The following is a 27686-nucleotide window of genomic DNA, read 5'->3' on the forward strand; positions in this document are numbered from 1 at the left end:
ATAAGGGGGCGGTCTCTGAACTGCAGTGATACGTGCTTAGCGCGGACTCTCGTCACCGTCCTCTTCTCCGATTTTTTGGGATTACATTTGGACGTGCCTACTGATGAGCCACCGTAGTTGCGATTCGAGGATCGCCTTTAAGTTGTTATTAGCGACCACCAGATAGCGCTATAAAGATGTGACATTACTATTGTGTCATAATTTTTCATTCCATTCATGTACGACCGAGTGCCGATGTTGGCTACTTAAATACAGCATTGCTAATTCAGGAAACAGTGAGGTGCTGCGGTCTGCTGGGTTACTATGCGCATTGAGGTCGACTCCCCCCACCCGTGGTCGAATGGGAGGTAGTTTCAAGGTGTGGAACGCAGCCATAGTGTAGAAAAATCTCTGAGCGCTGCGTTCCGCGCATGGCGTCAACATTAAGCTGAAATTGTCACTGACCGTTGTTTGCTGAAAGTCAGTTCACACTGGCTGTCGCGACACGTCAAATTACGTCGCCTCAGAATATTTCACTATGCATTTCAATCGACAACATTCACACAGGTCGTCAACAGACTGTGCATCACATCATGGCACGCCAAGGTTTCACGGGGAAAAAGTTTTGACAGTAACGTCGTCTGCTAACAACGTTAAGTTAAACTATTTTCGCCGCCCTCACTCGTGTTATGGTACTGGCTTTCATGCTCCTGTGTCGTCTTATCTTCATTCTATTATTATGCTTTGTTTTCGTGACAAATTGCAAACGTTCCATGAGAAGTAGGATATTTTTTTCCATTAAGTGTTCTTACACAAGAGAGATCAGATATCTGAAAGCGAAAAATTATTTAGATTTTAGAGTAACGTAACAGAGATGACGCCTACAATGTATATAAAGAGGAACATAACTTTAAGTGAAAAGGTCAGCTTTAATGAAGGAGAAAAAGACAGATCACCAGATCTGTCTGCAATCGAATACGTATGGGACATAATCGGCCAACAACTTCAGCGTCATCCACAAACAGCCTTAATCTTTCCTGTACTTACCGACCAAGTTTAACAGGCGTTTGAGAGGAAAGCCTCTCTGCCTACAAGATTCAGGCATTCACAAAGGGTGGGATTATTGGTGGCCAATGTCGTCCTTCAGCGATATTCCTGCCAGTGAGGGGAAGCAATCCAGTGGGGGTATCACAGAACTGCAGAAAAATCTGATCTGGTAGATACTTGCGAGAACCTGCTGAGAAAACTGAAAAAAAAAAAGCAGCTACCTGAGCATAAACGGTGAACTGTGTTTACCCATTGCATATCTGTCATGTACAGATCGTGCAGATGAATTAGACAAATAACAGCTTGCACGGAGACGTACAGGCAGCCATTTTTTTCCATACTCCATCGTATATTATTATATGGTACCATAAAGAAGTGCACTGTGCCACATGTTCCGTGGTGATTACGGAGAGGAGATATCGATGTAATAATTTAAAAAATCGATGTAATAATTTAAAAAATATTAGATAACACATCTTTCCTTCCTTTTCCATTTACACTATAGAACTATAGAATTTTGTTTGTGTGAATGTTATTCATGTGTTCAGTGAACTTCAAAAATGCCTGCTTGCCAGGAGGCCAAGTCAAGAATGTATCATCAACGTAGCATAAGGCTGACTTCCACATTTTCTAAGTCGTGTTTTCCAAAATTCTCGTAAGAAATTTCCTTAGTCATGGACATGACCTTATTCCCATTTTTTGTTTTATGAGTTACTATGTTGGGCAATATTAGGCTATAAATATGTTTTGTCGTGTTCGATCATCACTAATTCTGGAATAGGAAAGCTCTGACTGGCCTGCAAAGTGAATCGTGTGACATATGACGAAGGTAGGTCTGGTTCCTGAAAAACGTACCACACAAGCGATAAATTCTTTGGTGTCCCTCGACCCGCCACACCCTCAGACATTAGTTGCTTTCCTGGGGCTCTTAGTAAGGCATTAAAAAAATCGAATTTGGAATTCTCTGGCGCGCCTCTGTTTGGGCCTTAAACCGGCCGCTGTTTCAGTCGACTGTTAATAGCCATACGAGGAAACTCTGAGCATCTTGAACGGTATGTGACTTGAATTTATAGCACAAATGATACTGGGAAAATTTTGCAATACGACGCAACAAGAAGTCTCACGAGGCTGATTGTTGCTATGTTCTGAGAATTCTTCATAGTAACATTGTAGCCACTGTGCCAAGTCTGGCATCGTGATCACGAAGTGAGATTAGGGCAGTTTTACGGTACAACTTCGCGCGTGTTTTGAACATAGGTCAGTGCTTGGAAGAAATGACTCTTGCACTTGGTGATGTGTGTCCACATTGTACAACTATATTCAGGTGGTACAGAGAATTCCAAAGAGGAAATTTCACTCTGGAGGACGCTGAGAGGACGCGAAGGCCATAGATGCTGTCAGGAAAATGGTAGACGAAGCAGGCTAGCGACCTATAAGCAGACAGAGGATACCTTAGGGTTAAATGCACCGGCAATTCGTTCTATTCTGGGTGATCATTTGCAAGTAAAGAAATTTTGTTTTCTCTGGATGCCGCATAGACTGACGGAAGAGCAGATGACACGACCTGTGAATTGGTGCTGGGAGATGTTAAAGAAGTTGTCTAAGAGGCAAACTCAGTAGGTGAATAACATCGTGACAAGTGACGAGACTTGGCTGTACTATTATGATGTGATCACTAAGACTCAAAACAAAGTTTGGGTCTTTGAAGACGACGACATACCCTTAGCTGTCAGAAAATACCGACCAGGAAAGAAGAAAATGATAGCTTTTCTCCTCCCAAATCGGGTGGAATTGTGGAGCGTATTGTTTTGGACACACAGAAGACACAGTTAAGTGGTACACTGAGCAGTGCCTGCCCAAAGTCATCCAATCTTTGAAGAACCTGCGACCGAAGTCAAGGATGGACACTCGGTTCCTCCACCACGATGACGCTCTGTCATACAGCGCCAAAGCATGCACCGAATATTTGCGGGATGCAGGACTGAAACTTCTCGAACACCCTCCTTACGGTCTAGACCTTGCTCCCTGTAACGTTGCTCTGTTTCCGCATGTGAAAATTAAGCAAAGAAGTGCAATTTTCAAGTGATGAGGACCTCCTGACGGCATGGAATAAGTCCCTACAGAAAGTTGCTTGAACTGGTGTAGGGATTCGCTTTGGAGGATGAAGATGAGTATACATAGTGACGGAAATTACTTCCCAAAAATTAATAAATAAAGCTGTATTGCAAAACTTCCTCAGTAGCCTTTGTGTTTGCAACCACGTCCCTTCCCGTAAACACTACATAAAACTTGTGTGATACTGGGGCTGATTTAAGACACAAGCGGCCGCTCCTTTACTGCAAAACTTGTATACATGGCGTGTTATAATTAGTAGCGAAAACAACCTAGTTCCACGCTCAGTACATTTAGATTTATTTTTAACTGTCTTATCACAACCAAGAAGCGATAGCTAATATGTGAGGGAGAGACAGAAAAGGAGGTGGGGGTCACCAAGTGATATGTCGCTCCTGGGGAAAAATGAAACAAGAGGGGGGGGGGGGAGGGGGGCGTCGCCAAATGACATGTCGCTTGTGCACTTAAGATGTTCTTGCGTCGGCCCTTATGATACTTGATATGTTGCGTAAAATGTGGTTCTTTTACAGAGCCGTAGATAACGTTCGCCGTCGACGATTCAAGTGAATGCCGAAGCAGATTAGACGTCATACGAATTTATGTCAGACGTACCAGATTTATTGCTTCCGGTGTTTCTCGTTGCGTGTTCTTAACTTTTCCTAATTATGCAGGTTCGGCGCATTCGAGCGTGCATATAGTTCTAGAAAGTTAGAAACTTTTTAATGTAACTGTCATAATTTCAACTGCTTACCGGCGTCATTTTAACATTGATGATGCGTGAGCCAGACCATCAAAGTTATCAGCGAAGCGTTAATCTGTTTTGGCAACTTCACAAGAAATAGAATTTTGTATCAAATATTTAGTCAGAATAGTTTGTATGTATAGAATACACGTTTTTCATCAGCTTAGAATGAATGGTAGTGTCTTTCTCCTCTGATAAAACTCATTCTACGTCTTATTTAATTTTAGTCGTAAAATTTTTGGATCAGGTATTATGTAACATTTTTGATAACTTTCAGTTAAATGAACTCGTCAGAACATTCAAACAAATAGAGGGTGACACAGAAAAACGGGAACATTTCCACAATGCAATAAAACAAGAAGTGATGAATGAAAGAAATTGCATTTGTAGTAAGTGAAACCTTACAACTTCGCCATATACGAAACATTGCTGACATTTATCATTTTTTTAACAAATACTTTCTTTAGATGGCGTCCTCCTGTATGAATACATTCGTGTAATCTGCTGTTGAGATTCCTTATTGACCGCTGCAACATCTCAGCTGGAACACTGTGAATTGCATCCCCAATTCTTTGTTTTAACTCATCCAGGGTTCTCGGTCGAGTCGTGTAGACTTTGCTCTTGAGGTAGCACCACAAGAAAAAAATCACAAACGGATAAATCTGGCGATCTAGGGGGCCAGGGAATGTTACCGAATCGTGATAATACACGATTGCCAAACAATTCTCGCGCATATGCCATTGAATGCCGTGCAGTGTGTGATGTCGCTCCGTCATGTTGAACCATTCTTCTTGAACTTTTGGAAAGTTGTTCAATGCAGGTGTAACGAAAGTTTGTAACATCTCCACGTAACTATCGGCATTGACAGTTATTGCGTTTCCCGGTTCATCTGCGAAAAAAAAATACGGCCCGGTAATATCATATGATGAAACACGACACCATACTGTCACTTTAATTCATTACGATTTGTTTGCCAGTAACGGTAGTTCTGTTTATTCACATAAACTGTGAGACGAAAATGTGCCTCATTTGACATCCACAACTTGTTTAGAAATTCATCGTCATTGTTTATTTTTGTTATCATTTGTTGACAGAATCCTAACGTAACGGTAATATTTGTCCTTCAATTGTTGCACCATCTGTAGTTTGTACGGATGAAATTTTAAATAAAGATAAAGAACTCTGCGAACACTCTCTCGGGACATTCCAACCACTGCTGCTTCCTTACGAATTAAACGCCGTGGGCTCCGTAAGACAGACTAGCGTACATCATCAGTGTTCGCCGGAGAACACACACTTCTTGGTCGTCCTGTTGGTTTCTTCTTGAGAGCAGATCCAGGTTCTTCAAAGTTATTAATCCAACATTTTATCGCGTGTTTCGATGGAAGGGCATCATGACATGCTACATTATAAAAACGTCGAAACTCCCTCTGCGCCGCTACCAAACTGTCATTGTTTTATAAAACTATTTTACGGCTAACGGGCGCTGTTGCCTGTTCCACTGAACCATTAGTACTGAAATGGCGGACTGTTTACTCGCTAATTGTCAGGAACCCACAGTGTTGCCACCTGCCCATGGCTGCCACTACTCATTTCAAACATTTCCGTTATTCCTTGTCACCCTGTATCATTCACCCATTAATCAGAGCAACAGGACTGGGGAATGAAAAGGCTCTCATAAACCAGTTGACAACGTTTCAATAATACACTTGAACACAGTTTAGTGCAGTGGTTCCCAACCTACCAGTAATTACCCCCAGAGGGGTAAAATGAAACTTACTGAGGGGTAAAAACAAAAAGAGTTCGATTGTGTTCCGACCACGAGACTAAATTATTTTTAAAAGATCGTTATTATTATCATCACTGTTTCCCAAGACTGTAATACTGATTATACAGGGTGGTCCACTGATCGTGGCCGGGCCAAATACCTCACGAAATAAGCGTCAAACGAAACAACTACAAAGAACGAAACCTGTCTAGCTTGAAGAGGGAAACAAGATGGCGCTATGGTTTGCCCGCTAGATGGCGCTGCCATAGGTCTATGGGACTTCAACGTCTAAGGTCATCAGTCCCCTAGAACTTAGAACTACTTAAACCTAACTAATCTAAGGACATCACACACACCCATGCCCGAGGCAGGAGTCGGACCTGCGACCGTAGCGGTTTCGCGGTTCCAGACTGTAGCGCCTAGAACCGCTCGGGTACCCCAGCCGGCGCTGCCATAGGTCAAACGTATATCAACTACGTTTTTTTTTAAAAAAAATAGGAACGCCCCATTTTTTATTACATATTGGTGTAGTATGTAAAGATATATGAATGTTTTAGTTGGACCACTTTTTTCGCTTTGTGATAGAGGGCACTGTTTTAGTCACAAACATATGGCTCACAATTTTAGACGAACAGTTGGTAACAGGTAGGATTTTTAAATTAAAATACAGAACGTAGGTACGTTTGAATATTTTATTTCGGTTGTTCCTTTGTGAACTTATCATTTCGGAGAACGCATGCTGTTACAGCGTGATTACCTGTAAATACCACATTAATGCAATAAATCCTCAAAATGATGTCCGTCAACCTCAATGCATCTGGCAATACGTGTAACAACATTCCTCTCAACAGCGAGTAGTTCGCTTTCCGTAATGTTCCCACATGCGTTGACAATGCGCTGACGCATGTTGTCAGGCGTTGTCAGTGGATCACGATAGCAAATATTCTTCAACTTACCCCCACAGAAAGAAATCCGGGGAAGTCAGATCCGGTGAACGTGCGGGCCATGGTTTGGCGCTTCGACGACCAATCCACCTGTCATGAAATATGCTATTCAATACGGCTTCAACCGCAAGCGGACATCCATCATGTTGGAAGTACATCGCCATTGTCATGCAGTGAAACATCTTGTAGTAAGATCGATAGAACATTACGTAGGAAATCAGCATACATTGCACCATTTAGATTTCCATCGATAAAATGGGGGCCAATTATCCTTCCTCCCATAATGCCGCACCATACATTAATCCGCCAAGGACGCTGATGTTCCACTTGTCGCAGCCATCGTCGATTTTTCGTTGCCCAATAGTGCATATTCTGCCGGTTTGCATTACCGCTGTTGGTGAATTACGCTTCGTCGCCAAATAGAACGCGCGTAAAAAATCTGTCATCGTCCCGTAATTTCTCTTGTTCCCAGTGGCAGAACTGTACACGACGTTCAAAGTCGTCGCTATGCAATTCCTGGTGCATGGAAATATGATACGGGTGCAATAGATGTTGATGTAGGATTCTCAACACCGACGTTTTTGAGATTCCCGTTTCTCGCGCAATTTGTCTGCTACTGATGTGCGGATTTGCCGCGACAGCAGGTAAAACACCTACTTGGGCATCATCATCATTTGTTGCAGGTCGTGGCTGAGGTTTCACATGTGGCTGAACACTTCCTGTTTCCTTAAATAACGTAACTATCCGGCGAACGGTCCCGACACTTGGATACATAGCACATGCAAGTTGGGCATTTTCATCACAATAGCCATACACCAACACGATATAGACCTTTTCCGCAATTGGTAAACGGTCCATTTTAACACGGGTAATGTATCACGAAGCAAATACCGTCCGCACTGGCGGTATGTTACGTGATACTACGTAATTGTACGTTTGTGACTATTACAGCGCGATCTATCATAAAGCGAAAAAAGTGGTCCAATTAAAACATTCGTATTTCTTTACGTACTACACGAATATGTAATAAAAATGGGGGTTCCTATTAAAAAAACAAAAAAAAAACGCAGTTGATACCATTTGACCTATGGCAGCGTCATCTAGCGGGCCAACCATAGCGCCATCTGGTTTCCGCCCAAGCTAGACGAGTTTCGTTGTTAGTAGTTTTTTCGTTAGATGCTTATTTCATGAGATATTTGGCCCAGCCATTATCAATGGACCACCCTGTATAAGGTACTAATAATTAAATATTTTCCAAGTACTAACATTAACTTATGATACAATGTGGTGGAGACCACAGCTTGTAAAATTATTAACGTCTCCCTCATATGGTCCACCCACTACAGGCATACTTTGTTCTTTGTACCATGCATATACACTGCCCTGTCACATTAATGTGATCTCCCGTCAAAAACTTCTCTAACCACCTTTCGCACCACGGACTGCTGGGAGGCGTGTAGGAAGCGTGTCAGTGAGGTTCTCGGGTGTACCGATAGGAATGTGGAGCCACGCCCACTCCAGTACTGTGGCCTGCTGTGCTAGGTTTCTCGGTTGAGGGTCGTGATCCGAGCAGCCCGACAGAGGTGATCCTACATATTCTCGACTGACTTTAAATCCGGGGAGTTTTGTCACCTGGCAAGGAAAGCCCATCCTGGTGCTCTTCGAACCACGCACGTACACTGCGAGCTGTGTGATAAGTTGCATTGTCTTGCTGATAGATGCCATCGTGCCTAGGATAGACAAACTGCTTGTAGGGATGGACACGGACCCCAAAGATAGATGCATACCCGTGTTGCTCCACTGTTCCTTCCAGAATGACGAGATCACCCAGGGAGTGCCAAGAGAACGTTCTGCAGAACATAATCTCTCTCCTCTGGCCTGGACCCTTCCGCCGATTGTTACTGGGTGTATGTTTCCAGACATTTCACGCCGTACACGCCAACGGCCAACTTCTCGATGAGGCATAAAACGTGATTCATCTGAAAAGGCCACCTGTCGCCACTCACTGGATACCTGCTTGCGGTATCGGCGTACCAATTCTATCCCTTCGTCGCCGATGAACGGCAGTCAACACGGTTGCATGAACAGTGCACCTGCTGCAGAGGTCCATAGCAAGGTTGGCTGAGCAGCCGTTGGGGAGACACTGTTGGTAGCCCCATAGTTCATCTGGGAGGTCAAGTGCTCAACATTTGCACCTCTGTTCACCAGTACTTAACGGTTGATCAAAAAGTCAGTATAAATTTGAAAACTGAATAAATCACGGAATAATGTAGATAGAGAGGTACAAATTGACACAAATGCTTGGAATGACACGGGGTTTTATTAGAACCAAAAACATAAAGTTCAAAAAATGTCATCTGATCAGAATAGCAATAATTAGCATAACAAAGTAAGACAAAGCAAAGATGATGTTCTTTACAGGAAATGCTAAATATGTTCACCATCATTCCTCGACAATAGCTGTAGTCGAGGAATAATGTTTTGAACAGCACTGTAAAGCATGTCCGGAGTTATAGTGAGGCATTGGCGTCGGATGTTGTCTTTCAGCATCCCTAGAGATGTCGGTCGATCACGATACACTTGCGACTTCAGGTAACCCAAAAGCCAATAATCGCACGGACCGAGGTCTGGGGACCTGGGAGGCCAAGCATGACGGAAGTGTCGGCTGAGCACACGATCATCACCAAACGACGCGCGCAAGAGTTCTTTCACGCGTCTAGCAATATGGGGTGGAGCGCCATCCTGCATAAACATCGTACGTTCCAGCAGGTGTTTATCAGCCAGGTTGGGGATGATACGATTCTGTAACATATCGGCATATCTCTCACACGTCACGGTAGCAGTTACAAAACCAGAATCACGCATTTCCTCGAAGAAAAAAGGCCCGATAACGGTAGATGTGGTGAATCCGACCAATACCGTGACTTTCTCGTCGTGCAATGGAGTTTCCACAACAGTTCTAGGATTTTCGGTAGCCAAAATTCTGCAGTTGTGGGCGTTGACTGACCCTCGGAGCGTGAAATGAGCTTCGTCGGTCCATAACACGTTACTCAACCAATCGTCATCTTCCGCCATCTTTTGAAACGCCCGCACCGCAAATGCCCTCCACTTCACTAAATCGCCAGGAAACAGTTCATGATGCCGATGGACTTTGCACGGATAGCATCGGAGGGTACGCCTAAGTGCCAACCAAACAGTAGTGTATTGAATGCCGGTGCGAAGTGCGACTGCAGGAGCGCTGACTTCCCCGTGCATAGACGAACCCGCTACAGTCTTCATTTCTTCCTGAACTGTCTCAGCAGCATTACGCCTTGTGCTCGGTCGGCCACTACGGGGTCTATCGTCTAAACAACCCGTGGCTTCGAACTTCGAAATCATTCTCGCCACAGTTGCATTTGTCAACGGACATTTACCCGTTCGAATCCCCTTCCTGTGGCGATAGGATCGTGACGCTGAACTAGCACATTCTCCATTCTGATAATACAGCGTCACTAAAAGCTCCTTTTCAGGTAACGTCAACATACTGCGACTGCTGCCGCATGTGACTCTCTCTCTCATTACAGCCCCTTTTATACACGATTGTCATGCACAGTCACTGACGTTGTGCTGTCCAGCGCCATCTGTCGGACATTTTGTGAACTTTGTTTTTTGTTGTTGTTGTTGTTGTTGTTGTTGTTGTAATAAAACCCCATGTCATTCCAAGCATGTGTGGCAATTTTTACCTCTCTATCTGCATTATTCCGTGATTTATTAAGTTTTCAGATTTATACTGACTTTTTGATCACCGGGTATATCCAAAGCCGTCGTTCATCTCTGTCACCTATCCCCAGTGGTGTATCACAGTTTCTTCGGCGCTGGCATTGGATAGCGCAATTTTGCCATGCACGGTGTACTCTAATCATTGCGGCACGCGAGCAGTTTACAAACTTAGCGGCTTCGGAAATTGTTCCACCTTTGGCCCGAAAACCAATGATGATGCTCTTTCGGGCGTCAGATAAACAGCTGTTTTTCCACATTAAGACAACGAATGTCCTTTTTTTCCCCGGCCCTCGACACACTTTCATGTACGCTCCACTGCTATTGCTTCACCCGACGTCTCTGAGTGGTTATTGCACGTTGACGTCGAATGTAGGCGGTGATCACACTAATGTGATGGGACTCTGTATGGCAGTGAAACTGAGATGTGTGCGTCACATATGCTTAAATTTTTGCCGTGCGGGATTAGCCGAGCGGTCTCGGGCGATGCAGTCATGGACTGTGCGGCTGGTCCTGGCGGAGGTTCGAGTCCTCCCTCGGGCATGGGTGTGTGTGTGTTTGTTCAAATGGTTCAAATGGCTCTGAGCACTATGGGACTTTACATCTGACATCATCAGTCCCCCTAGAACTTAGAACTACTTAAACCTAACTAACCTAAGGACATCACACACATCCACGCCCGAGACAGGAGTCGAATCTGCGACCGTAGCGGTCGCGCGGTTTCAGACTGAGGCGCCTACAACCGCTCGGCCACACCAAGGTATAACATATATTCCCCATAATATGAGGCATACTCAAAAGCACAATTAAATATTTCTTTGACAGTGTGATAACTTCACTTTATCACCAAATTAATTAAAAGTGTAGTATAATGTATTCCCTCTTCGCTGACAAAACACAGCTCAGTCTTATAACATATGGTTGTCCATTGCAGGACACCAGATCGTAACTTTCGGTTGGGTAACTTACAAACTTAAAAGGGTTCAGACCTCTTTCGACAATAGCTGTCTTTCTCCTACTACAGTCTTGTATTTAAATTTATGACTTACTTGAAACCAAGTCAGAATTCATTCAGCGCATCAAAGCACCCCATGTTTCCCAATTCATACTCAAGCTGAAAAAAGCTTTTAATAACGAACGAACTATAGAATGTGCTATCATCACATAAACCTCCCGCTCTCCAAAAACCACTCCCCATAGTTCCGTACCGGTAACCGTTATCGTAACTGAGTACTGCACGGATGAGCACATTAGGCGATATTTTGCAGTTTTGGCTAAGAATCATAGAATATTGAGCCGATTTTGTAATTTAAAAAAATGCAACTATCGTCGTTTGGGCGATAGTTTTGTTGATCAACGCGACAGAAGTAAATCAAAGTGTGTTTTATGCACTGATTAATTTAATTTAATGTTATTTGTAATGATGTTAACTGCTCCTCTGCCTCTAGTATTGCAACCCCAAAGTTCAGTCAGTCTCTAAATAATGACTCCAGCACTAAATTGCTATAGATGGGTAATTAGGCTACATACTTTTAACGTACCATAACGTTAGTGGACGAATCAAAAGTGCTTTTCGTCTTGTTTCCTTTTACAAATTTATCCATAATTAGAAACTATCACAATATCACAAAACACAAAAGCTATAAAGCAAATTAAGTTCAACTGCCAGTGAGAACGGAACTGATTAACAAAACAACAACCGAGCTCAAATAAGGCCAAGAATGTAAAGTAGTTGGTGTTGGCAAGTTGCCGGCTTTGTGAGCGAGCGGTTCTAGGCGCTTCAGTCTGGAACCGTGTGACCGCTACAGTCGCAGGTTCGAATCCTGCTCGGGCATGGATGTGTGTGACGTCCTTAAGTTTAAGTAGCTCTAAGTTCTAGGGGACTGATGACCTCGGATGTTAAGTTCCATAGTGCTTTGAGCCATTTGAATTTGGAGGGGTCCAGGTCCTCCGAAATCGCCCCCGCTCCCATTTGGCTGCGTTCTTGACTCATTAGTTTGTGGTTGAGTAATTCGTGATTCAGTATGATTCCCACAAATACTAGATATAACATCCCTTTAGCCATCTTAAAAATGGAAGTGTTCAAAAAAAATTCTGTTTCGTTCTAAAGTTGAGTTAGGCGTTCGTGTTGACAATGGTGCGGGAAAGATGAGGGGGCATGTGAAGGGGGTTAGGGGGGTGTTGCTAGATAATACACAAATTGCACTCGGGGGTAACGGTTTCAAAATCGAGAACCACCGATTTAGTCACTTACTTCGTACAAATTCTTGGCTTTGCACTGAAATGGGAGAAGCTGTGATTTATTAAATGGTCAAGAGTAGATTTCACAAAATAAAAGTCGGTACAACATGACTCTCGAAAGTAGTCTGATTACAAGTTTACAGTTTGTTTTCCCTATGATCGCTTCGCAATGGGCTCAGGAATTCTGGTGTCGGTTAAGCTTTTTTGCGGTTGACGGCTTACACCTAACCATGACTTGTATCCAGTGACACGTGACGTTCAAGCCGCACCAAGCTAGCCATCCGCTCTCCCCAGATCTCCGCCGGCATAAGTGAAACTAATAACACAAATACTTCGCAATTCACACGAAATAGTTAACAGTATTATACAACAATGATAAACCAATAATGTTAAAAACATACTGTACCATTCATTTTGACACCATTACGCTGAGATGTCTGCGTGCCTCAGGAAACCGGCGTTCCTATGCCGGCCGACCAGCCAGTAGACGGCAGCTCGGTCGAGTGGATCCGTATGGGCACAACGGTGGCCACCAACGCGCTGCTGGAGCGCAAGGGCGAGCGCATGGCGCTGCTCGTCAGCTCCGGTTTCCGCGACGTGCTCTTCATTGGCAACCAGGCCCGGCCGCGGATCTTCGACCTGGTAAGGAAATGCCCAAGCAGCAGCAGAGATATAGTTTAATAATGTATATTCATTGCAACTCCCTGTGCCTCCCACTCTCCACTGGTGACGATGGTTAAGTTATTCCATATCTTACATAAGGAGGAAACTACGAGAATGAAGTTTGACTGGAATAATAGTAGTTAGTATTGTATAATACAATGCCAAGACCATAATTACGTGACTGATTTCTTGTACAGAGTTTAGGTAGGGCTTGTCAATCAGTTTCAAGACAACAATAATACAGTCGGCTTTTGCTAATTGTAAACTCGATAAATCGAACTTGAAATAACGTCGATAAATCTAAAAATTCTGTGTGTTATGATTCGCTCAGTAAATATTAGAGATCGTCATGACATACCGCACAATAAACAATGCATCAATCGAAGTTAATGGCTGTCTAGTACAAGTAATTCGAATGATTTCGCCAATTTTTCAGGTGGCTATTTCGTCAGTCAACTCTTCGTGACAGTCCTTTGTTTTTTCAACAATGTATGTAATATGTTAATCTATTGTTTGATTAACGTCACAGAAGTAGTAGTGTTTGAATTTCGCAGTAATGTATCGGATTATTGAGCCCGTGGAATGTGAAGTGGAAAAAGAGGCTGTTACGAAATCCTGGTAAGTACGATAATGAAATGAAAGGGAGAAAACGGACCTGGGGAGGTAAGTTTCCGTTTCTGAGAGAATGCTTACCCAATTGGCTTGGGGAAATGTAGAGGACAAAACATATGTTCGACGTTATATCTGTAAGAAAAAGCACAGTCATTTGCTGAGCATCGAAGGATTCGCCGTAAATGAGCAGTTGCTCACCAACTTTGAAGAAAAGGAGACGACATAACTTCGTATTTTATATAGTTTGTGTGAAGAAACTTCGTGTGGAGGTTAAGGACACAGTTCATATGGAAAAATAAATGAAATTGAAATTTTCTTATGCACCGGTAATAAGTTCCTTCGCCTTTTTTTTTATATTCAATGTGAAGTAGCAATTCCTACCCACCATCTTTTACACATTACAGTAGCAGAAATTCTACGGTATAGGGGTACTCGTCTAGGATACCCTTTCTCAGTGTGTTTTCAGATTTCGCTTTACTGTCTACCAGACTTTAGACTTTTATATCAATTATTTGCACATAAGTGTGTATGACCAGTAAGATCTGTAAATAGGCTACATGTTCTTGTAGTCAACTTGTGTGTACCACTCCTGTGCTTGCACTTTTCTGTGCACAGTGTTGATAAACACGTACCCCTTAAATGTGAGCATGTTTCGTACTGATCATATACAACTACATGTATTAACAGAATATTTATAACTTATATTTATAACTTATATTTTTCTATTTATGTTAGTTATTTTTATTGGGGAGATTGAGCAGTGTGAAGATTTGGGAGGGGGTGGGAGGAGGGAGACTATCTCTCTCTCTTTATTTATCTATCTCTGTCTCCTTTATTGTTTAAAAAAACACTAAATGGAAGAAACTAAATTGCAGTATGTAAGTCTTCTTATATAATCTTCATCACTTCAGGCAGTGGGGTTCCCTCCATTGTCTCAGATGTTATTGAATATAACATACGTTAAAATTCAGGAGTCAGTAAGAACCTTTTTTTTTGTTTTCTCCAAAAAAATTCCTGCCCTGAGATACAGGGATGACACTGCGAACACCATTTTGAAGACGCAAATTTCGGAAATTTTTTTAAAATCCTGTATGTCTCTACCGACCCCCATGAACCATGGACGTTGCCGTTGGTGGGGAGCCTTGCGTGCCTCAGCGATACAGATGGCCGTACCATGGGTGCAACTGCAACGAAGGGGTATCTGCTGAGAGGCCAGACAAATGTGTGGTTCCTGAAGAGGGGCAGCAGCCTTTTCAGTAGTTGCAGGGGCAACAGTCTGGATGATTGACTGATGTGGCCTTGCAACACTAACCAAAACGGCCTTGCTGTGCTGATACTGCGAACGGCTAAAAGCAAGGGGAAACTACAGCCATAATTTTTCCCGAGGGCATGCAGCTTTACTGTATGGTTAAATGATGATGGCGTCCTCTTGGGTAAAATATTCCGGAGGTAAAATAGCGCCCCATTCGGATCTCCGGGCAGGGACTACTCAGGAGGATGTCGTTAACATGAGAAGGAAAACTGGCGTTCTATGGATTGGAGCGTGGAATGTCAGATCCCTTAATCGGGCAGGTAGGTTAGAAAATTTAAAAAGGGAAATGGATATGTTGAAGTTAGATATAGTGGGAATTAGTGAAGTTCGGTGGCAGGAGGAACAAGACTTTTGGTCAGGTGAATACTGCGTTATAAATAAATAATCAAATAGGGGTAATGCAGGAGTAGGTTTAATAATGAATAAAAAAATAGGAGTGCGGGTAAGCTGCTACCAACAGCATAATGAACGCATTATTGTGGCCAAGATAGACACAAAGCCCATGCCTACTACAGTAGTACAAGTTTATATGCCAACTAGCTCTGCAGATGATGAAGAAATTGATGAAACATATGATGAGATAAAAAAAAAAAATTATTCAGGTAGTGAAGGGAGACGAAAATTTAATAGTCATGGGTGACTAGAATTCAAAAGTAGGAAAAGGGAGAGAAGGAAACGTAGTGGGTGAATATGGATTGGGGGAGAGAAATGAAAGACGAAGCCGTCTGGTAGAATTTTTGCACAGAGCATAACTTAATTATAGCTAACACTTGGTTAAGGTTCATAAAAGATGATGTATACATGGAAGAATCCTGGAGATACTAGAAGGTATCAGATAGATTATATAATGGTAAGACAGAGATTTAGGAACCAGGTTTTAAATTGTAAGACATTTGCAGGGGCAGATGTGGAATCTGACCACAATCTATTGGTTATGACCTGTAGATTAAAACTGAAGAAACTGCAAAAAGGTGGGAATTTAAGGACATGGGATCTGGACAAGCTGAAAGAACCAGAGGTTGTACAGAGTTTCAAGGAGAGCATAAGGGAACAATTGATAGGAATGTGGGAAAGAAAAACAGTAGAAGAAGAATGGGTAGCTCTGAGAGATGAAGTAGTGAAGGCAGAAGAGGATAAAGTAGGTAAAAAGATGAGGGCTGCTAGAAATCCTTGGGTAACAGAAGAAATATTGAATTTAATTGATGAAAGGAGAAAATATAAAAACGCAGTAAATGAAGCAGGCAAAAGGGAATACAAACGTTTCAAAAATGAGATCGACATGAAGTGCAAAATGGATAAACAGGGATGGCTAGAGGACAAATGTAAGGATGTAGAGGCTTATCTCACTAGGGGTAAGATAGACACTGCCTACAGGAAAATTAAAGAGACGTTTGGAGAAAAGAGAGCCACTTGTATGAATATAAAGAGCTGAGGTGGAAACCCAGTTCTAAGCAAAGAAGGGAAAGCAGAAAGGTGGAAGGAGTATATAGAGGGTCTATAGAAGGGCCATGTACTTGAGGACAATATCATGGAAATGGAAGAGGATGTAGAAGAAGATGAAATGGGAGATTCGATACTGCGTGAAGAGTTTGACAGAGCACTGAAAGACCTGAGTTGAAACAAGGACCCCGGAGTAGACAACATTCCATTAGAACTACTGACAGCCTTGGGAGAGCCAGTCCTGACAAAACAGCAACGGCTGCAAAATACTAATGCGTATTCTTTACAGATAATGGAAAAACTGGTAGAAGCTGTCCTTGGCGAAGATCAGATTGGATTCCGCAGAAATATTGGAACACGTGAGGCAATACTGACCCTACGACTTATGTTAGAAAATAGATTAAGGAAAGGCAAACCTATATTTCTAGCATTTGTAGACTTAGAGGAAGCTTTTGACAATGTTGACTGGAATACTCTCTTTCAAATTCTGAAGGTGGCAGGGGTAAAATACAGGGAGCGAAAGGCTATTTAGAATTTGTACAGAAACCAGATGGCAGTTATATGATTTGATGGACATGAAAGGGAAGCAGTGGTTGGGAAGGAAGGGAGACAGGGTTGTAGCCTGTCGCTGATGTTATTCAATCTGTATATTGAGCAAGCAGTGAAGGAAACAAAAGAAAATTTTGGTGTAGGTATTAAAATCCACGGAGAAGAAGTAAAAACATTGAGGTTTGCCAATGACATTGTAATTCTGTTAGCGACAGCAAAGGACTTGGAAGAGAGTTGAACAGTGTCTTGAAAGGAGGATATAAGATGAACATCAACAAAAGCAAAACGAGGATAATGGAATGTAGTCGAATTAATTAGGGTGATGCTGAGGGAATTAGATTAGGAAATGAGAGGCTTAAAGTAGTAAAGGAGTTTTGCTATTTGGGGAGCAAAATAACTGATGATGGTCAAAGTAGAGAGGATATAAAATGTAGACTGGCAATGGGAAGGAAAGCGCTTCTGAAGAAGAGAAATTTGTTAACATTGAGTGTAGATTTAAGTGTCAGGAAGTCGTTTCTGAAAGTATTTATATGGAGTGTAGCCATGTATGGAAGTGAAACGTGGATGATAAATAGTTTAGACAAGAACAGAAGCTTTCGAAATGTGGTGTTACAGAAGAATGCTGAAGATTAGATGGGTGGAACACATAACTAATGAGGAGGTATTGAATAGAATTGGGGAGAAGAGAAGTTTGTGGCACAACTTGACAAGAAGAAGGGACCGGTTGGTAGGACATGTTCTGAGGCATCAAGGGATCACCAATTTAGTATTGGAGGGTAGTGTGGAGGTTAAAAATCGTAGAGGGAGACCAAGAGATAAATACACTAAACAAATTCAGAAGGATATAGGTTGCAGTAGGTACTGGGAGATGAAGAAGCTTGCACAGGATAGAGTAGCATGGAGAGCTGCATCAAACCAGTCTGAGGACTGAAGACAACAACAACAAAAACAAATCTCTCTAACAGTTCTAGATATTTTGTTAGTTTCTTGTTTGAGAGATAATTGCTTTACGATTACAATGGTATCTTCCGTTTGGACATATCTGTCAAAATTCTTTTACTATCACCTTTTGAATTATTTTTATAATGTACTGAAATTTTTTTTTTGAAAAATGCCAATCCAGAAAAGTTTTAAATGAAGGCTTCCACTTTTGAGTTGAACAGGTTTTATTTTTAAAAAACATTTTTTTCACTTTGAAGGATAATGTATGTCTTCACTGAAGTTGTTTCTTACTAATTTCTTTGTTACAAAGTTTATTTCTATTGTCTTTGTTGCAGTTGTTTCATATTACTTTCTTTGTTGCAATTATTTCTTCTCACTTTCATTGTTGCGGGTATTTGTTGCACTTCGTTGTAGTTTCTTGTCAGTTTCTCAGTCGTGGTTGTTAATTACAGGTTTCTGTTTTGTAGTTGTTCAGTGATAATTTTTTTTTACTGAAGAGGTTTATAAAAAATTCTGAGACCATCCAGTGAGCTGTGTATTTTCATGAGGAATTTGCCAGTGGACACAGTTGCAGTGTGGTTTGTGAAAAGGACTGTTTGAAATGTTTTTGTACTGGGGCCACAGGAGAGTGACGTGTGCTGTCTTATATGCATGTTCATAAGAGTGATATACAAGACAAACAAAAACAAAAAACAGACTTTGCTCGGGTTGGGAATAAGTGTTCTCATTTGAAGACTCTGTTTTAAAGTGAATATGTTTCCAGTGATGATTTTTTGTGTTCTAAATGTTTTGACAGAGTAACAACAATGATAGTATCTGAACAAGGTGAAGCCTCCCATGGAGCAGATTTTACATCAATAGATGAAGAATTAAATACCTTGAATCAGTCAACTACAGTGGGAGGTGTTAGTCTTGTTAAGACACCGTGGTCAGTGAAGTAGTCATTTGAATCAATGAAGTGCAAAGAAATTACTAAAGCTATGAATGAGTACACAGCAGAAAAACACTCCTCAAAGTAGAAATTTCATCTTCAGAAGAAAATGACTCAAAAATATCAATTCAGCTGTTGAATATTGTGCATCCTACAGTGAAAAGACTGCAAGTTTTAGCTTTTATTCCAGAGACAGTAAAAAAAAATTGAATCACATAACATCAGGATCAAAGTACATGGTAGACAAATGAAGAAATGTGAGGTCCGTAAAAGGAGTCTTTGGAAGACCAGATCCCTATTATGGTCATCCTGTAGAATCAGCTCAAGTTCAAATAGTACAGTCATTTTATCTGGAAGATGCATGGGACTGTTCTCACCAGAGTGCCAACAAAAAATGCACTGTAACTGTAACAGTTGAAAATTAAAAACTTGTGAAAGTGAAGAGGTTTATGGCTTTCACTATTAAAGAAATTTTTGCAATTTATAAGAGCAACTAAACAACTTCACATATTGGAAGATTGAAATTTTATGCACTATGACCTAAGTGGGTAGTTCCACACCCACCTAAGATGTCTGTATATGTGTGTACTGCGTAAATTTTGTACTTTGTGTGGTAACTTTGATGAACTTACTGGAGCATGTGACATACGACACCTTGGTTGGGTATGGGAAGTCATTGGCAGTCTGTGACTGAAAGCAAGAGACATGTGTGTTTAAAGAATGTGGTGACTGCTGTGGAAAAGGAGGACATTCTTTACGACACTTGGCCTAGAAGACGTAGCAGATAACGCTGCAGAAATTACATACGCAACATCGGAGGAAAATTAAGTAATTAAGAAAACTGTTACCTTTGACAGTTTCATTGATGAACTTGGTAAATGGTCAGTGAAAGCAGTTACACACCAGCATCTGAGAAGAAACTGCAACAAAAACACATTGCAGAAGTGAAAGGGTGTGCACAGGCTGAAGAATTATGTTAAGTGCTTACTGTGAATTTGCAGAGAACTGGTCTGTAATTGTCCCACAAGAAGCATGATGGTAAACTTGGAGTAATGACCAGGTTTCAATTTTTACTGGAGTGACATACTTTCAGAACAAAACCACAAGTGTTGCAGTTATAAGTGGTGACACAGGACATGACTCAGCAAATGCTTTGCTAGCAGTGTGCGAAAATCTCCAACTGCAAGCAGGGCAGAGAAGATCATCATTATTTCTGATGGTGCTCCTACTCATTTTAAAAATTGTTGCCATCAGTTTGAATTGAGTAAGTGCCAACTGACTGGGTATACAGTGCTATTGGTCATGGGAAGGGGCCTTGTGATGGTGTAGGAGGCCTGCTGAAGCACAATGCTACGAAACATAATCTTTCCAGATCAAATATAGCCGTGATTCAGAATGCTGAGGATTTTACGAGAGTTGTGAAATCTTACACATCCACAGCTCTCATTCTTTTTTTCAAAGTGGAAATCGAAGAATTACATGAGCAGTAAAAAAGAAGAATGGCCCAAACAAATGACTCCTGTGAAATGAATGCAGAAGACACATTTTTGGACTCAAAGTGATGGGCAAACTTATATTGCACGCACTTTAAACAACAAGAAAGAAGAAATTTCATTCATTTGGCCAGTGCCTCAGAAACAGCAGCATAATATTCAGATTCACAACCTGAGAAGGAGGATGTTTGTGGCATGTGTGTATGACTCTGACTGGTAGATTGCAGAGATTATAGACACCAGTTACATGTTAAACAAAATTTTAGTGAACTTTATGCTACTACATGAGCCAGCTGCTGGATATAGGTTTCCAGCTGAAAGACAGCAACAATGCCATCAGTGCCCACTTCCTGTTCACAATGTTTTGGAGATTGTAAGTGCTTCAGTTCTTATTGGTTCAACAGGAAGTTATCACTCTATACCAAAGGAAGATACTGAAGTATTCGAACACATTTTTAGTTCATTGACTGGCTAATTTCAGTACAAAACAGAGTGCGCGTAAGTTGTATGAATTGAAACCTTTAAAGTCTTTGGACCTTTCACATACATTTTGGCACTATTTAAAATGTTTGGAAAATGGGTCTCTTACTCCTCTTTCAAAACTAAAATTAAGTTAAATAAGGCTAGATTTTGATTTTTATGAGTCTGTTATGTGATAATGTGGTAATAAAACAGGTTTTATGCATGGCAAAAATTTTAGTTGTTTATAAAACCTGTTCATCGTAAAAGTGGAAGCTCTCCTTGTCAGGAAATGTAGAACTATATGGTACTAATCAACAAGAAAAAAAAGAGCGGATTGGAATTTTTTGAAAAAAAAATTCCGTAAATTATGAAAAAAGTTACGAATGCTGTTGTTCCAGAAACCATGGTGCAGTGGTTATGGTACTAGACTGATGCATGGAGGGTTGTGAGTTCAAAACTCACCTGAACTGTAAAAATTTAATTTTTATATTTGGTTTGAGTACATTCTAAAAGTACACACAGATGTACTGGAATGTTTTGTAACTGTGTATATACCGTATGTGTTCCGGCCGGAGGCAGTTTGCTCTGTGCCCTTGTATGTGTGAGTGCTGAATAAATCTTCATTAAGTGAAGTTAGTGTTAGTCATTCATCTAATTACACCTTCTTCTATATGACACTATAGTAAAAGAACTTTGACAGATAAGTCCAAATTGAGGATTTCTTTGCAATCATAAAGCAATTATCTTTCAAAAATAAACAAATAAATCAATAAATAAAAAATATCTAGAACTGTTCCAGAGATGTGAATTATAGAAATTTTTTTTAAAATGCTGCATCTTCAAAATGGTATGCGCATCTTTGGAGGGCTGTATTTCAGAGAAGAATTTTCTTTTTTGGAGAGAACAAAAAAATACGTGTTCCTTGCTCCTACCTTCCTTGTAACATATGCTAAACTCAATAACATCTGAGGCTATGAAGGTAAGATTTTTTCCCAGCCTACCTGAATTGAAATGAACTGTGCCTTCTGTGTCTGTCATGATCTGTAGTAAGATTGACATACTGAAGTGTCCTATGTCATCTGCAGGAGATAGTCACACCTGAGGTACTGTATGAGGATGTCATGGAGGTGGACTGCCGTATAATTCCTGCACTCCCCGGCCGTTGCCAGCTGCAGGAGATGGCTGCAAACTGGCGGAAAGTGCGAGGCACTACTGGAGAGGAGCTCCTGGTTGTCAAGGAACTGGACACTGAACAACTGACCAGAGACTTGCGGGCACTCCGCGACAAAGGCTATAACAGCCTTGCCGTAGTCCTCGCCCATTCTTACATGTGAGTCTATCTCTTTCTCTGTCTTCCTCTCTCTAACTTCAGTAGAATGGTTCAACATTAACAGGCATATTGTAACTTATGTAAAAAATAGCAGGCTCAGTCAATTTCCATACTACTAATACTACCACCACCCTACTACTACTACACAGAAACTCCCCACTGCAGCACCAGTTTTGAGCAGTGGCAGAAATATGTCTCACTGATAAATGAGGCAAAAACTTTAGGTGTACATATTAAGTGAATCGAGAAATGAGAAACCACCTGGATAATCCAAATGAAAAGCTAAATACAGTTATTACATGCTGTAAGAAAGTGTAAGCAAAACAAGAACCATGCATATGAAGTAACAGTTTACCACTTGCTGTGGACTGATGTGTGTAATTATTTGTGGGGTAACTTCATAATCAACATAACAATATATTAAAAAAAGATGCTGTGATTTACCAAATTAGAAAGCACTGGTAGATAGACACAATAAAAAACACACAAACACACACATAAATTTCAAGCTTTCGCAGCCCATTGTTGCTTCATCAGGAAAGAGGGAAGGAGAGGGAAAGACGAAAGGGTGTGGGTTTTAAGGGAGAGGGTAAGGAGTCATTCCAATCCCGGGAGCGGAAAGACTTACCTTAGAGGGAAAAAGAGACAGGTAAACACTCGCACGCACACACACACATATCCATTGGCACATATACAGACACAAGCAGACATATGTAAAGGCAAAGAGTTTGGGCAGAGATGTCAGTCGAGGTGGAAGTACCGAGGCAAAGATGTTGTTGAGTGACAAGTAATGTACGAGGGGCAACACAGTGTAGGCAGGTTAGCTGGTTAGCTGGTAAATCACGTGGGTGCTTTCACACATGGCTCTGCCTTTGATCGTGTACACCTTCCGGGTTACAGGACTGGAGTATGTGGTGGTGGGAGGGTGCAACTGGATCAGACTCTGAATGTGGCTTTCCAGCAGGGATACAACTTCCTCAAATCCTGCCCTGAAATGAGATCCATCCTTCATGAGAACCTCCCCACTCCACCAAGAGTGTCTTTCCGCCGTCCACCTAACCTTCGTAACCTCTTCGTTCATCCCTATGAAATACCCAAACCACATTCCCTACATCTACATCTACATCTACATCCGTACTCCGCAAGCCACCTGACGGTGTGTGGCGGAGGGTACCCTGAGTACCTCTATCGGTTCTCCCTTCTATTCCAGTCTCGTATTGTACGTGGAAAGAAGGATTGTCGGTATGCTTCTGTGTGGGCTCTAATCTCTCTGATTTTATCCTCATGGTCTCTTCGCGAGATATACGTAGGAGGGAGCAATATACTGCTTGACTCTTCGGTGAAGGTATGTTCTCGAAACTTTAACAAAAGTCCGTACCGAGCTACTGAGCGTCTCTCCTGCAGAGTCTTCCACTGGAGTTTATCTATCATCTCCGTAACGCTTTCGCAATTACTAAATGATCCTGTAACGAAGCGCGCTGCTCTCCGTTGTATCTTCTCTATCTCTTCTATCAACCCTACCTGGTGCGGATCCCACACTGCTGAGCAGTATTCAAGCATTGGGCGAACAAGTGTACTGTAGCCTACTTCCTTTGTTGTCGGATTGCATTTCCTTAGGATTCTTCCAATGAATCTCAGTCTGGCATCTGCTTTACCGACGATCAACTTTATATGATCATTCCATTTTAAATCACTCCTAATGCGTACTCCCAGATAATTTATGGAATTAACTGCTTCCAGTTGCTGACCTGCTATTTTGTAGCTAAATGGTAAGGGATCTTTCTTTCTATGTATTTGCAGCACATTACACTTGTCTACATTGAGATTCAATTGCCATTCCCTGCACCATGCGTCAATTCGCTGCAGATCCTCCTGCATTTCAGAACAATTTTCCATTGTTGCAACCTCTCGATACACCACAGCATCATCTGCAAAAAGCCTCAGTGAACTTCCGATGTCATCCACCAGGTCATTTATGTATATTGTGAACAGCAACGGTCCTATGACACTCCCCTGCGGCACACCTGAAATCACTCTTACTTCGGAAGACTTCTCTCCATTGAGAATGACGTGCTGCGTTCTGTTATCTAGGAACTCCTCAATCCAATCACACAATTGATCTGATAGTCCGTATGCTCTTACTTTGTTCATTAAATGACTGTGGGGAACTGTGTCAAACGCCTTGCGGAAGTCAAGAAACACGGCATCCACCTGTGAACCCGTGTCTAAGGCCCTCTGAGTCTCGTGGACGAATAGCGCGAGATGGGTTTCACACGATCGTCTTTTTCTAAACCCATGCTGATTCCTACAGAGTAGATTTCTAGTCTCCAGAAAAGACATTATACTCGAACATAATACGTGTTCCAAAATTCTACAACTGATCGACGTTAGAGATATAGGTCTATAGTTCTGCACATCTGTTCGACGTCCCTTCTTGAGAACGGGGATGACCTGTGCCCTTTTCCAATCCTTTGGAACGCTTCGCTCTTCTAGAGACCCTCTGGCTCTTACCATTGTAACCACCACCAGTGTAAAACCTGTCACATGCACCCTCCCACCACCACCTTCTCCAGTCCTGTAACCCGGAAGGTGTACACGATCAGAGGCAGACCCATGTGTGAAAGCACCCACGTGATTTACCAACTAACCTGCCTACACTGTGAAGCCTTCTATGTGGGAATAGCCAACAACACTGTCCATTTGCATGAACAGACACAGACAGACATTGTTTGTTGGTAATGAGGATCATCCTTTGGCTAAACATGCCTTGGTACACGAGCAGCACATCTTTGCAGTGTTACACCGTCCAGATTATCTGGATACTTCCCACTGACACCAACCTATCAGAACTCCGGAGATGGGAACTTGCCCTTCAATATATCCCCCACCAGGCCTCAACCTCCGCTATGCTAATCGTCTTTCCCTCTCCTTCCCTCTTTCCTGATGAAGCAACCGTGGGCTGGGAAAGCTTGAAATTTATGTGTGTGTTTGTGTTGTATCTATCTACCAGCACTTTCTCGTTTGGTAAGTCACAGCATCTTTTTTAAATATATTTTTCCCTTGTGGAATGTTTCTTTCTATTATATTCAACGTAACAATATTTAGACTACAGTAAAAGACTCTCCTCATTGACTCTGGCTGGTGATGGCATCCACTCAGGATTCTAGTTGGTGCCTGGCAGTGCTGACAAAAGGCGTGTGGCAACTGGCAGCCTATTAGGCTGCAACTGTGATATCAGCGGCGCACTACTTCTCTTGGCAATAGCGGCTTACCCCTGGATGACTACTGCTGGCCTGTGCACCTTCACCGTTATGAGGTGTGGTAACTGCTCTACTAAGGATTCGACCTTCCACCCTGGGCAGGCATTGGATGGTCATTGGGACTGTGGCACTGAATCCCCCTAGGAACTCAGTGCTGGTGGCAAAAGGCAACTGTGATGGGCTGGCAGCACTGGGATGCTAAGTCCCACCGGAAACTTAGTGCTGAAAGCACTGGACTTGAAACCATGACTGCTGCTGCTGATGCTCCTTCATGCTATGGATTGGCATGACCACAGAATTGTGGTGATCTAGAGAAGACAACTGTATGATGAATCGATGAGAAATCTGCTGTGCTTCAAACTACAACACTGTTTATACCTCTCTCTAGCACATTTGGTTCCCTAAAACCTGTGGCTAGAGATGTTGTACATAACAGAGATCAGCCCTGGTATGGTGACCTCACTTTGTATATTGCGGCAGCTGTTGCTGCGCTATGCTGTTTTCTGATGCAATTTGCAGCCTTCGCTGTGTAGCCCACTTGCTTGACTGTTTGTATTGTCCTACATGACATCACATAGCCAGCTTCTAGCCTGTGGTGGCTAATGCAGTTCTTCTTTTGGCTAAATCAGCATTTCTTAGACTGCAGTATTACAGTACATTCTGTAATATTTGATGTTTGTATATACAGTGGAGATGCTCTTCGGGACCCAATAAAATGACTGAAATATTCAGAATCGCCAAATACAACAGGCAGGATAAAATCATGTGTTGGGCAAACATACACATTTACTTGGATGACATAGCCCAGCTATGGTTCAAGAACAATGAAGAGTCTCAATAGCTGGGACAAACTCCAGGTCGAACTGAGGGACAGAAGCTGACATTTTATGAAAGGATTTACAGAAGATGTATATCAAGCTCTTGGTTTTCCCAATAACAGAAGAATCCATCAAGTGGTGCCAGTGCATCAAGGAAGTACTATAGAAAAGAGTTGGATGAAAGAGGTGTTGTGAATGACTCCCAAATTTGGTCCCTACAGCAGTTGTGGAAGAACACCCTGACCTCACTTATCTCATGCTAGATTATAGGAGAAGAGATACAGCATTTTATGGCAGCCAGAACTGTTGAACCAAGTACACCAGATATAATGACCATGAATGTTGACACCATATGTCAGGGGAGGTAGTAGAAAACGTTGCAGAAGAGGTGTATTGATCTTTGGCACCTGTCTCCACCACCAGTGGAATATGCCATGAAGAATAGACTCTGCCAACTTGAATCTGCATCATCACCATCAAATGGCAACCCAGTATCTGACCATTGCAGGTACAACCAGCTCCTTCACCAAGTAAAATACTCTGCAGAACAACAGACATTTGGAGGACAGAGGAGAACATGCCAGTCTATTTTCACTGTCGATGCCTTGGACATGATCTGTGCTATTGCAGGGTTAAAAAAAAAAAAAAAAAGGTGTTCAGTGACAGTCATGTTGAAAGGCATCAACTATCACAACACTTCTATGTATGCCAGTTACCTGCAGATGATTATAGTTGACCTGTGGGCCAGAGCGTGTACTGTACACTGGACAGTGTTGATCCGCAGCATGCCTTAAACATTCCTTGTCACAGTACAGAGGTATCAGCAGCACACCTAGCTGCTAAACTGAGGAAAACCAAGTGAGACAACAATCTGTGGAGATGAGACTGGCACAGATGAAAATTCTCCATGGACGACAGTCACCAGGATGATAATAAATCTCATTGACTCCGTCATCAGTAGACAACCAGACTGGGCACTAGACACTTCAGGGGCAATGTGAAGTGCTTATTGTTGCAAGCTAATGAAGACTGTGTTCTGTGATGCAAAAGTGATTGTGCTGGAGGTTGAAAATGGGAAATACCTCCAGAACATACTGCATATATGGTGGCACACAGCTTTACAAATGTATTGTTTTAACAGCATGTTGTCATGATGTTATTCTCAGATGGAACTTCTTGCAGACATCAGAGACATTCATACGTCGTGGAAGCTCAGAGCTCCAGACTGACAAGTTATTCCAACATTCACACCAAAAAATAGATTGATGTGGACAGTGGTTTGCTG

The 27686-nt window shown here is 42.1% G+C and overlaps 1 protein-coding gene across 1 annotated transcript in view; it reads left to right on the forward strand.

Moving 5' to 3' along the window:
• The window catches only part of LOC126278089 (5-oxoprolinase), a 154025-nt gene that overhangs the window by 21701 nt on the left and 104638 nt on the right, over positions 1-27686 (forward strand). The window contains exons 2-3 of the mRNA XM_049977931.1: positions 13040-13231; positions 22079-22323. Of these exons, the coding sequence (XP_049833888.1) occupies positions 13040-13231; positions 22079-22323 (437 nt within the window). The remainder of the gene's footprint in view (positions 1-13039; positions 13232-22078; positions 22324-27686) is intronic.

This window comes from Schistocerca gregaria, chromosome 6, assembly GCF_023897955.1.
Source record: "Schistocerca gregaria isolate iqSchGreg1 chromosome 6, iqSchGreg1.2, whole genome shotgun sequence".
In the NCBI taxonomy this organism is placed as follows: domain Eukaryota; kingdom Metazoa; phylum Arthropoda; class Insecta; order Orthoptera; family Acrididae; genus Schistocerca; species Schistocerca gregaria.